The sequence below is a fragment of the Asparagus officinalis genome, chromosome 3 (genome assembly GCF_001876935.1).
Source record: "Asparagus officinalis chromosome 3, Aspof.V1, whole genome shotgun sequence".
NCBI classification, from domain to species: Eukaryota; Viridiplantae; Streptophyta; class Magnoliopsida; order Asparagales; family Asparagaceae; genus Asparagus; species Asparagus officinalis.
This window is the reverse complement of record NC_033796.1, coordinates 21,871,258-21,884,498: the sequence shown is the minus strand read 5'-3', so window position 1 is coordinate 21,884,498 and position 13,241 is coordinate 21,871,258. Positions and strand designations below refer to the sequence as shown.

The following is a 13,241-nucleotide window of genomic DNA, read 5'->3' as shown; positions in this document are numbered from 1 at the left end:
TAACAATAAACTCAACATCGACACCAGCATTTTATAATTTCAACATTGTTGAGAATATTTGAAGCTAAAAAGAACATTTTATATATCAACATATGCATAAATAAGCTACATGTGATCATTAAATTGGCTGCAATTATATCTCTGTCTGTACAATTACCATGGTAGCTGTTTGGATAAATCTTTTCTTCCATTTTGTTTTCTTCGAAGTAAAGCTGCAAATAAGCTCTTTTGCTACCAAATTGAACTAGCAAAAAAAAAAAAAGAAGAAGAAGAAGAAGAAGAAGAAATAAAGCGGCATAGTACAAATGGTGAGTATTGCTGTACTGAGGATCAAGTTATAACGGTTTACAATCAATTACTTAATCTGAAATAAAATGCTACAAAAATGATCAGTGTCTCCTTACAGAGTCCATTCCTATGACAAAATAATTCATCAGAGAACTAAATGAAAAATATATACAAACTAGGAAAAAAAATAGTGGGTACAGAGCAAACTTCTACCAATTAAGGACTGACTCAAACAGTCAAACTGTGTCCCTCGCTCTATTATTCAAGCTATGTATATGTAAGGAACACGGCTGACCCAATCAGGAGCTCTCCCCTCTTGCCACAGCACAGCAAATCCCGGATTGCAATTCGAGATCTCAAGCATTTTCAAAGAGCTTGGCAAGCTAGATGGCAATGATCTGAGATTAGGGCAGCCAGATACGGTCAGTTTCTCGAGAGAATGAAGCTGATGAAGATCCCTGGGCAACGACCTGAGACTTCTGCAATCAAGGATGCTAAGCTCACGGAGAGATGTGAGCCCTTTAAACCATCTCTGTTGCTCAGCAGTAAATGAGTTGAGTTTGGAACAACGCTCGATTCTCAATTCATGAAGAGATGTAAGGTACTTATTTAGCACTGGTCCAGTAGGAAGCAATGTATCAGTAATGCATAGAGAAGTAAGAGATGAAAAGCTCCCCTCCTCTTTCTCACTGGCAATCCAAGATTCGAGGTGTTCACAAGAATCAATCTCCAGCTTTTTAAGCCATTTGAATATTTCTCCTGGAAAATATGTCAGTTGCAGTTGTGATATCTTTAATGTTTCAAGAGAAGTGAGGTTGATCAAGCGGCCAGGAATCTCAGCATCCAGATCAGGACATTTTCTAACATCAAGCTCTTCAAGTGTCTGAAGCATAGAAATCGGAGGCAAACCCTTGACCCTTTCACAATTTTGGATCACGAGCTTACAAAGGCAAGGAAAGAGTTTGTGCCCTTGTTCTGATACAATTGGCATGCCTTCAAAGAAAACTGAACTCTCATTTAACCACAACTCTTTCAAGGATGGAAACACTTCTACCGTCTCTCCAGCTACTTCAATTACTGAATTCATGATTTCTAGTTTGAGAACCTCGAGAAAGGGAAGCTGCCAGAAACAAGGAAGATGGTTCCATTTTTCACAGCCTCTAAGAATTATGACTTTGAGATTAGGTAGTGATTCTTTCACAAACCAACTTGGAGATTTAGGGCCTCTATACCAGTGAATTTCCAACTCTTTGAGACCTGAAGGTGGCTTTAGGTGTTCAAGTACATCCCTGTGAGCATCAGGATTGCGTTTAGGATTCCATCTCATCCACTTCAATTGAAGCTCTCTGATATGGACTTTGTCCTTCAAGTTGGACTGAAGAACCTCATCCTTATTTTTTACATCATCGAGATAATTGATACAAAGTGAACCTCGGAGCTCCTTCATGCACTTTAATTGTCCTATGTCATGCCCCTTCACCCTTTTTACATTAAATACGCTCAATTCCTGAAGATGGGTGAGCCTGCCGATCCCCGCTATCCTTGAAATTGCTGCCTCACTTGCATTCAGATGTTGCAAATTGACTAGATTTGTGATCCCTTTGGGCAATCTATCACATTTATGAGGCAGTATCAGTGACTGAAGATGATAAAGCTTGCATAATGATTCAGGTAAAGTAAAAATGTAGTTTCCATAGAGATTCAAGTAGCGCAGATGTATAAGATTGCCTATAGAATCAGGCAACTGCGTCATATAGCTGTGAGATAAATCTAGCACTCGAATTCTTTTCAGAACCTCAAACTGTAGGCAATGCTTTGTGTTAATAATGAGAGTCTGCAAATTATTCCATTCCAACTCTGAATTAAGGCCATCCCATAATGAAACAGATAAGTGGCGAACTGCTCTTCGAGTCCCATCCAATTCAGTACCTTTATAAACAACAATGTCATCGAGACATATAGACTCTGCTAGCTCATGTAACAATTCAGGCATCAAATAGTACTTATCTTTCCAATACGATTTAGTATAACAAGGGAGTTCAAAGAATGACCTGGATAGTAGGTGATCAAAGTATTCTCGTCCAGCATCCTCCATTAGAATCAGTCCCTGAGCCATCCATATTTGAACTAGTTTATCGATTTGAAATGCATAAGCTTTGGGGAACACTGAACTATATATAAAGCATCTTTGAAGTTGCAAAGGTAGGTGCTGAAAACTTAATCTCAGGTACGGCATAGCATCATCACAGGCCTTTCCTGATTCCAATAACTCACTTTGAAGAATCTTCATCCAATGATCACAATTTAGCTTCTCTCTTAATGCTCCTCCAACCAACTTTGCTGCCAGAGGGAATCTCTGCAACTTCTCAGTTACCCTTCTGACAATGCCCTCTAGCTTTGGATGCTTATTAGGGTCTTCGTCCCCAAATGAACATTTTTTAAACAAAGCCCAAAATTCTTCGCCTCTCATGCCCTTGAGAACAATCTTGTTCCTCTTACTCTCCTCATCCAACATCCAATCCTCTCGGGCTGTCAACAAAATTTTGCTACCCTTCACATTAGTGTCTATTGCAGCAAAGCGTAATGCCCAATCCTCACTTCTAACATCATCCAACACTAGCAAGAACCTTTTACCCTTCAATTCAGCCATCAAGTTCCTCTCAAAGAGGTCCAACAGCTGAAGCTGATCAAAGGGTCCACTCAGATAGAGAGACTCTTCGAGCTCTCCTGCGATTCTCATCATGTCAAAAGTGTCCGAAGCAGAAATCCACTCCCTCATATGAAAATACTTTTCTACTCTTTCATCACTATAGATAGAATTAGCAAGAGTGGTCTTGCCAACACCTTCCTTGCCGATTATAGGGATGATACAAACATTTTGTTCGCCAGGATCCAACAACATCTTAACCAGTTCCTCTTTCTCGTAGTCTCCCCAGTATACCTCCGCATTGATCAAGGGCTTATGTAGAACTCCATTTAAGCCTCCTACAACAATATCATTATTCTTATCTTCTGATGAATCATGATTAGGTGTAGTGCTTGTTTTCTTCCTAACATCCCCGCCATCAAAGCACTTGCACATTTTACTAATTTCAGAAATCAAGCTCTTCAATTTAGGTAAAAAATTTCCTCTACTCTTTCCTCCTCTTAGGTTGGCAGGAACTTGAGCGATGTCATCATCATCGCCATTTTGAATATCAGGCCGAGATACTGAAGGGCGAGTGATGGGCTTATTTGTGTTTGTTCTAATGAGTTCTTCAACTTCTTGCTGTGCTGATTCATCAACAATATTGTTGGCCGCACATACATCTCCAGTGATCGGAGGGTTAACAACCTCATTATTGTTATCCTGATCAATTGTACCCTCTAAAATAGCAGCAAAATAATCCAATTTCTCTACAATTATGGCTATCCTATCTTCAATGGCACCACTACAAGAAACATCTTGGACATCAACTGAATCAAGAGCAGGTACTGCAGAAAACAATCTCTTGAATTTAGAGGGAGAAACAAATAAAATATCAAGAACAAATTTTCAAAATAATCCCATTTAATTTTTTATTAAAAAAATCGACCCACTCCCATTTTATTTCTCAAAACCGACCCATTTCATGGCCACGTCAGTCGTCAGCAGCGTGGGCGTGGCCACGAAATGGGTCGGTTGTTTTAATGACGCCTCTAAATAGTCAGGGTTGCCAACCCCGACTATTTAGCTATAAGCTAAAATAGTCGGGGTTGGTAACCCCGACTAATTTAGGGTCCTGTCTAATAGGTCGGGGTTGGAAACCCCGATCAATTCAAAAGCAGTTTCGAAATGGTCGGGGTTCCCAAACCCCGATCATATGGCAGAGACTATCCACCCAACCCAGCTGACGAGTCAAAATTGGCTAAGGAAAATAGTCGGGTTTAGCAAACCCGACTATTTTGTTCTGGGTCCCGCCACCTATATAAACCCCCCAGGTCGTTCCCAGCCATTATTCCGCGTTCTCAGCTCATTCCCAGTCGCCTCTCTCCGTCGTTGTCGTCTCCTAAGCCAAAAATATCGCATTTTTACGCCATTTTTGTGCGGAATTTCATCGTGAAAGATCTAACAGGTACTTTCTCTTCATTCTCTCTTCTTTTAACACGTAGAAATCTAGGGTTTTCTCTCCAAAACGAATTTATAGTGCTTGAACTCTATTTGTAGTGGTTTATTTAAGAAATTTATTCTTGTTGTAGTTGAAATTAAACATTTTGGGCATAGAATACTCAATTTTAGGGTTTAGAATTTGGGGGTCAATTTTAGGATTTAGGATTTGGGGGTTTACGGTTGTAAATGAGTTTTAGGGTTGTAATTGGGCTATTGCTTACGACACATTAGAGCTAACTTTAAAAAAAGCTTTGGTCAAGTACATCTACAAAACCTTCTTTGGCAAGCGGGTGTTACATCCGAAACGTGTGTGTACGATCGGATACGGGATCAAATCAAGGCAACATCTCAAGCTGCTCATGATTGGATTGAGAGTAGTTTGGGAAGCGATTACGTCGACCGGTGGGCACTAAGTAAAGATGGCGGGAATCGCTATTACATGATGACAACTAATTGTTCTGAAAGCTTCAACGGTGTACTTAAGGGGGCTCGAGCAATGTCCATACAGACGTTGGTTGCGAGGACATTTTATAGACTAAATCAGTATTTTGTCAAGCGGCGAGAGGATGGAGCAAAGTGGGGGATGTTGTTCACCCCAAAAAATGAAGAGATTATAGGAGCTCGTGTCAAGCAAGCCAGATTGACTAAGATTGTTAGATTTTCTATAGATAAATGGGAGGTTACAGACAATCACGGTCATAATTACACCGTCAATTTACGAGGAACACAATGCGCATGCACATGTAACATACTAAAATTGTAAAAATTGCCATGTCCACATGTTATAGCGGTTACGACCAAGCAATTTGAGGGTGCAAATACATCGTATTACACATACGCTTCTGAGTGGTATCAATCAAGCTACTATAGAGATTCATACAGTCAATTTTTTTATCCCATCGTAAATAGTCGTTACTGGCCACCCTATAACGGGCCGCATGTGTTACCTCCTGAATTTAAGAGACAAGCCAGACGTCCGAGATCAACACGCATAAAATCTACGATGGATGAAGGTCAGGAAGGAGTTCCAAAAAAATAGGTGTGGATATTGTAGACAACCAGGCCATAGGAGATCTCATTGTCCCACCAATCCAAATAGATAGCAATTAATGGGCACAATTAATTTAATTTCTATTAATTATTCTACTTCATTTATATTCGAATTTTGAACTTTTATTTTACTTCATTATATTCTACTTCATTTATATCATCATATGTGCAAATATGGAGGCGGGTCCATTGACGTATGAGGTCCTTTATGACCAACCTCGACATCGATCCACGAAGATTGACACTGGGAAGGAAATTAGATTGATAGTTATTGTTATGGTAATTTACCATCTAAAGATGAAGATGTCGAGAGATTGACTGCATAGGCTTAAAAAGGGCATGGTCCAAACCAGCTTAGAAGCCCAAAAGTCCAGCTAAGGGCAAGTCTATCAGCTAGCTAAGCAGACGAGTCATCTTTCGACCAAGGGTCATCATTACCGACTCGAAGTGCGGGATTAGTCGGTCCCTCGTAATTAAGATGACTCCTCGAGCAGACGTCCCGACCATACACTCGGCCCAAAGCTCACTCGACTATCGGGTAGGCAAATCATAATGATGACTCACAAGATTAACCCGTCTCGACTAAGAGGATAAGATCCGACTAAGCTCACTTCAGATGTCAATCGACACTACAGCATTGATCAGTCCCATCGAGATCTCCGCTCTGACAAATGCCATGCATAAGCTGTTTATTCTCCTCACAAGTCACTTCCCAGAGATCGTCATGATGCTCTCATGGGCTCTAATAGTTTCCCCTCCAATCACCAACCGTCATCTGGAGGGGAGAGGACGACCAAGTAGCTGACATATCCTATGTCCTGCCTCATCTGTCAAATCCAGGATACTGGGAAGACATTTCTCTCCTGTATCCGAATGACTTCTCTTCCAATCGTCAGTCTACATCTGGAAGGAGAAGGATGACTCAGCAACCTGTCTGTTCACCCCTTAACCGCCTCCTGTGCATAGTCAAAGCCAAGGATCAAACTCTCAGAGGCAATGTGCTATAAAAGGAGGAAAAGAAGGTAACAAGAGAGGTAGATTTTTTCTGCTGCTACTTCACTAAATCTCTGATTTTTTACTTTTGTAAAAAAGAACTAATAACTCTCAAAGAGTATCCTCTAAGGACCTCAATGGCCCAGGGACTCTCCATCAAACCCCACTCAAGCCCACTAGCTAACTTGACCGTCGGAGGTACCACGAGAGAAATGAGCCTCGCCCTCCCACGGGTTTTTCCTTGTTTGTGCAGAAGGATCGGAAATTCCAGTCTAAGGATCGGGCATAAAATCGGAGGAGGAGTCGACCCCATCTCTCATCCTCTTCCTATTCGCCGCCAGCGCGAAGACCAAAACCGCAACCCCCTCGACTGTGTGATATCAGACATCAACAGTTATAAATTACATTTTCAATCAAATCAATTATTCTAAGTTATTGATTGTTACTGAACATTTGCACTGTTTGTTATATGTAGGCCCCGAGCATTACTATCGTTGATCATACTCGTGCACATTCGAGCTGGGAGTTGACTGATCCACATGTCCGATATAATGTCCGTCAAGCATGCTTCTTTGAGTACTCACAAATTAAATGGGTGAGACTTGATTGGGCTCTCTTAACGGCACTGGTTGAACGATGGAGGCCCGAGACAAACACATTCCACCTGCGCTAAGGAGAGTCGACGATTACATTACAGGATGTTGGGGTTTTGCTTGGACTCAGAGTGGATGGAGATGCTGTCACAGGTAGCGACGACTTCGATTGGTCAGGGAAGTGCGAAGCATTGCTGGGTCAAGTTCCTCACATGAGGGGTGGAAGGATCAAGCTTCAATGATTGAGAAACAATTACATGAATAATCCGATTGATGTGACCGAGAAGATCGTCAAGATGTATGCCCGTGCATACATACTTCACATAATCGGTACTATTCTTTTCCCGGATTCCACGAAGGATTCGGTGCACGTGAGGTGGTTGCCACTCCTGGAGGATCTTGTGGATTGTGGGGATTGTCATGGGGGAGTGTCGTGTTAGCGTATCTGTATAGGGAGATGACCAAAGTGGCTCTTGTTCAAAACAAAGAATTCAAGGGTTGTCTCACTATGCTACAGATATGGTCTTGGGAGAGATTGTATTTGGGTTGCCCAGATTTGAGGGAGGCACGTGTTCTCGATGGTCATATTCCGTTAGGCTGCAGGTATTACTAAGTTATTTTAAAAAATATATGATTACATGTAATTTTATACATTTATTTTAATTTATACTAACTCATTGTATATAAAATAGATGGAATGTATCCAGATCTTGGCATACCTCACCAAAGGGCCATGAAAACTTCTATAGGAACGAGCTCGATCAAATGGAGGACGAACAGGTATTAAATCATAATATCTAAAAAAATTTAATTATTACAACATTTATTACTAAAATCTGCTTTACTTTATTTTTTATAGGTCAAGTGGATGTCATATGAACTAGTTTTAGAGTCACTACCAGATATATGCAGAGAAGAGCCGGATGTATGGCGTGCTCGTGTCCCGATCATATGTTTTGAGATTGTCGAGATGCACGTGCCCGATCGTGTGCTCCGACAATTTGGGCTACAACATATCCCGGACCCTATGGAAATAATAGAGATAAATCCCAGAAAATGTGCACATCGGCAAGATTGGGAACATATTCACAGTGCTTACATCGGGAGATGGGATTGGTGGGAAGAACAATTGGTGATGGAGAGGGCTGACGCACCTGACCTAGGTGTGTATTTGCGGTGGTATTGGGAGATTACTCGTCGGTGGATATTTCAGGAGAATAAAGCCCCTAAGGAGTACATACCGAGAGACCCAGTTGAGAGAGAGTTAGTAAGTGTATAAATAAAATATACAGTTATCTTGTGAGTTTTATTTTATTATCATCCAAATCATAATAATTTTCTTGGGGTTTTTATCTTATAGGTACAAGAGCTCGAAGAACTTTCTACTATGGCGCATGATGCAATCCAAACGACTACCGAGTCAGGGCCGAGGAACACGTTCATTAGCATGATCAAAAAGATTCGGTCCGCTCTTCAGAGGACGCGTAATGCAAGACGTGATGGACGTGAGGAGCGACCAATTGAGTACGATCGTCAACGGTTCCGAGGACACAAAGGGGCAGGCTCAAGCGGTGCACATGATGAAGCTGGCGGCTCACAGCAGGCCCAAACCGGATGTTCACGGTCGGTTCGAGTCGATGAGGATGTCATGTACTCCCAACTTCACACACAACCGGACGAGGAACTCATCCGAGCTCACGTCGAAGGTGAATGTGTCAGGGGGAGGGGGAGGGGGAGAGGGAGAGGGAGAGGGAGAGAGAGAGAGGGAGAGTAAGAGGGAGAGGAAAGGGAGTTGTATCCGATTGAAACTGAATATTATGTATCTGATTGAGTATTGCTAGGATGTTTGCGTTTGAAACTAAATATTATGTATTCAATTGAGTATTGGTTATTAGTATGTGAATTGCATGGTATGTATCCGATTGATTATGAATTTTTATTTAAAATTATTGATTGGTATGTGTTATTGTGATTGTGATTGCATTGTGGATTGATATGTAACAGTATGAGTTTGAATTTCCAGCTAAAAGTGGGTGTAAGTAGAGTCTGCCAAATGGTCGGGTTGGGAACCGTGACCTTTTTGTGCATGTACACGAAACGGTCGGGGTTCTCAACCCCGACCATTTTGTCGTAGGAAAACTCTCCTCTGCTAAATGGTCGAGGTTTCCAACCCCGACTGTTTTCAGCTCCATTCGGCGCCTGGGCTGAGCTCTCTGCCATATGGTCGGGTTTGGGAACCCCAACCATTTCGAAATACTGCTTTCGAAATGATCGGGGTTTCCAACCCCGACATATTAGACAGGGCCCTAAATTAGTTGGGGTTGACAACCCCGACTATTTTAGTTTGTACATAGCTAAATAGTCGGGGTTGGCAACCCCGACTATTTAGAGGCGTCATTAAAAAAATCGACCAATTTCGTGGCCACGTTGCTAACGTGGTCACGAAATGGGTCGGTTTTGAGAAATAAAATGGGAGTGGGTCGATTTTTTTAATAAAAAAATTAAATAGGTTTATTTTGAAAATTTGTTCAAATATCAACTAACCCTTTTATTTACTGAATTTGATTAAGCGGGTTACCTCCTCCTCCTCGATTATTAGTATGGGGATCCCCAGTTTGCAAACCTCTAAATTGAGAAATGGAGGGGCCAGTGATGGGCTTATTTGGGTTCGATCTGCTGAACTCTTCAACTTCTTGACGCAGCGCTTCGTATTCCAGGTCGTCGACGAGCTCGCTGGTATCGTAAGCGACGTCTTTGAGTTGGGTTAGCAATTGGGTATTGAATTTTAACTGTTTGTTTGCTAATTGAAGCAGTGATTGATGGAGTTTTTTGAGTTGAGAGTGAAGGAGGGAAGATGATGTGGGCTGCTTCTGAATGTGGGTAGTTAAAAGATGAAGGGCTGATTGGAGAATGGGATTTATGAAAATTTCTGACGAATTTGGGGAAAAAGCCATTGGAGCCGACAATTCTCTTGAGCGCTGGAGAATTGATCATGAGAGTTGTCATTGCAAATTGCAACTAAGAAAGGACTGTGTGTGTTGATGAGAATGACTTAATTGCCCTACCAAATGAGAAAAAATGGCGCTTGAGTACCTTGTACTTTCCCCTACTCCCGGAAAAGTATCCGGTTCCTGAAGGGCTTGTTTGAGGTGAACAAAGAAGTGAAGTTAGCAGCTAATAAATTTTAAGACATTTATTTATATACTCTAATTTGTTTGTTGTGATAGCGCTTAAAATTTTTAAGACTTACACTTAAATATCTTAAAGTTTTTAAAACTAATAATCAAATAACCGAAAGTTTTTAAATTTTGCATAATTGAAGATATTAAAATGCAAATGTTAAGAACTTTAGGGTACATAAGTGCTACCAGAAATAAATGAGAGCATGCAAGTGCGACTTTTATGATCTTTAAAAATATATGCAAGTGCTGCCAAATACAAGTGGAAGTATATAAGTGCAAAGTAGAGAAACCTATAAGGTATTTAAGTGCAATTAAGCCTGATAGGAATAGTATAACCATTTTATTTAGCACCAGACGTCATTCCCTCGTATCTTCAATAACTCCATATTAGTGCCTCACATATTGAAAATTGCTTATAAGCCCTTCAAACGCATAGAGGTCTTGCTATTGGGTCCCTTGATGACCAAAATGCTTCCAAGCCAAATATTGTTTTCTATACAAAGAGGTTTCAGTTTAGGGCATGTTTGGTTATTTCCTAAAAAACCAAGAAAACTCAAAAAGTATAATTTCATTCATTTTCATCTCTAAAACCCACACACAACATCTAATAAAATATTATTTTTATCCAACAATCCATCCATCATATCTAATAAAATATTATTTTCATCCAACAACTCATCCATCACATCCACCACATCTAATAAAATATTATTTTTATCGAACAACTCATCCATTACATCTAATGAAATATTATTTTCATCCACAACATCACTCAGGGGCTGTTTGGTTGTATGTTTTTACCATGTAAAAGGATGGAAAGTGTAAAAAAGTGGGTCCCAATGTCAGCTTTCATCACTTTCAATTGTTTGTTTGTAGTTGTGAAAATAGTGTAAAGTGATTTCATATGCTGATGTGGCTTGTAAAGTAATTTCATAAAAAAAGTCATGATTTTAGGAGAAAGCTGACATTGAAGTCAGAAAAAAATAATAATAAATAATTCTCAGCAATATGATCATTTGAGTAGGGACCACTTTTTACACTTTCCAAACAAACAATTAAAGTTACATTTACAAACCAAACAAGCAATTTATGATTCCAATGGAATCAAAAACAAACAAAGAAAAATATAAAAGTAAAATTGATGAGGTGGACAACAACTTTCCAAGTTGTGTCATAAATACACAACTTTACCAACAACAACCAAACAGCCCCTCAACCCATCTCATCTCATTATTTTAAATCACTCACATCATCCAATAAGATGGTGACAACTCATCTCATCTCATTAACATTTTATTTCCATAAGATGGTGACAACTCATCTCATCTCATTAACATTTTATTTCCACTCATTTCCTCCCAAAAAGCTAGGAAAACAATTTCCTTAAGTGTGGGTCACATCATCCAATAATACAATTTCCTTAAGTGTGGGTCACATCATCCAATAATATAATGATAACTCATCTCATCTCATCTATTTTTTTTATTTTTAAGAATGAACCAAACAAAAGAAAACAACATATTACAAGAAATAGGTTTCTTATAATTCATTTCCTTATTTTTTTTCGTCAACCAAACAACATCAAAACAAGTTTTCTTAAAAAATCACTCACATCATTCTATAATAAAGTGACAACTCATTCATCTCATCTCCATTTCTTTGATTTCCTTCTTTTTTTAGCAAACCAAACACTCCCAAAACAATTCTTCTTAGATATAGTTTTTCATTTCTTTGATTTCCCACTTTTTTTAGGCAAACAAACATACTCTTAGCCGTAGCCCGTAGATACAACTAGTTGCAGAACTCTAGCCGTTCTCAAAGATTAAAGAAAAAGAAAAAAACGATATCTTAATCACGAAATTGTCCTTATTGCTTTCTAGAAGTTTAACTTATTCAGATCATTCAAATCTGCAAAAAAAAAAAAAAAATTCTGCTATTTGGATTCTTATTAGTTATAAAGCTTTTCTAAATGACAAACACCTATTTGATATAAACTTTGAAGCTATAAACAGATATGTTCTCATAATACCGCAACGAACAATTACGTTTACCCAATTATGTCTCGCCCTGATAATTTCAATGTTCCTCAAGAATCTAAATTAAATGTACGACCTTCTGAAATTCACAAGTTGTGTTCTCAAAAATTCTAAATTAAATGTACGCCCTGATCATTCAAATGCTGTGACGTGCTGTGCTCCTTTTTGATAGAAACTAATTTCGTGCGTCCCTATTAACATGGAAGGAAAATGTTTTCGGTTGCTTCTGTGTCAGTTGAACTGGCTACTGAAAAGAGAGACCTTTTGAAATAGAATGTGAAGATAACCTTAGAAACTACAGGATTTAAATAAGATAGGAAACAGAGTCTTAGAAAAACAAAGAAAACAAATGAGGGGATACTTGCCATTTTGAATGCAAAAATGTAGCGTTTGTTTTACTAATCATTAATCATAATTCATCATGATAATGAGACCATGAAGAGAATGTTGTCCACAGAATTGATGGATGGCCTGCAGAATCATGTGACTAGATTGCCAAAGAAGGAGAAAACAATATTACATGCTAACATAGGTTCAATTAGCTAAGTATTAAAGTCTTGAATTTAAAAACTATATATTTAACTTTGAGGCATAAATACATAAGACATGAAATAAATGGATTGAGGAAAATTCTACTTTTTGGAAATCTAATGTAAATAGTCGACGGTTTAAAAATGTGCATGCGAAATGATCACACCGTCTAAAACCAACGCTATAATTGCTGACTAACTAGCAGAGGCCAAACTAGAGTTTTGAGGTAGTGTTACTGTGTTAAAGTCGAACTACCAGAATGATCTATAAATCCGAGTATTAAGTAAATTTTTTTTTTTTAAAAACTAGGGCTTCATAGTTCTTATGAACCTAACTTATTGAAATTCCATCCAGTAAAACGGAAGAATTATAAATTTCCAAAATAATAGATAGAAATATCGCAAATAGAGCCATTGCGACTCCCATAAGTGGTGTAGTT

The 13,241-nt window shown here is 39.2% G+C and overlaps 2 protein-coding genes across 2 annotated transcripts; one reads left to right on the top strand and one right to left on the bottom strand.

Annotated features, from left to right (window-relative positions):
- Positions 278 to 10,108, bottom strand: LOC109833347 (putative disease resistance protein RGA1). The gene is made up of 2 exons (XM_020400992.1): positions 9,632 to 10,108; positions 278 to 3,762 (listed from the first exon to the last, which is right to left on the bottom strand). The coding sequence occupies exons 1-2, from the start codon at positions 10,005 to 10,007 to the stop codon at positions 551 to 553; spliced, it is 3,588 nt and encodes a 1,195-aa protein (XP_020256581.1). The 5' UTR covers positions 10,008 to 10,108; the 3' UTR covers positions 278 to 550.
- Positions 3,894 to 9,343, top strand: LOC109833348 (serine/threonine-protein phosphatase 7 long form homolog). Its single transcript, XM_020400994.1, has 2 exons — positions 3,894 to 8,320; positions 8,414 to 9,343. Exons 1-2 carry the CDS (start codon positions 7,922 to 7,924, stop codon positions 8,825 to 8,827), a joined length of 813 nt encoding a protein of 270 aa, XP_020256583.1. The 5' UTR covers positions 3,894 to 7,921; the 3' UTR covers positions 8,828 to 9,343.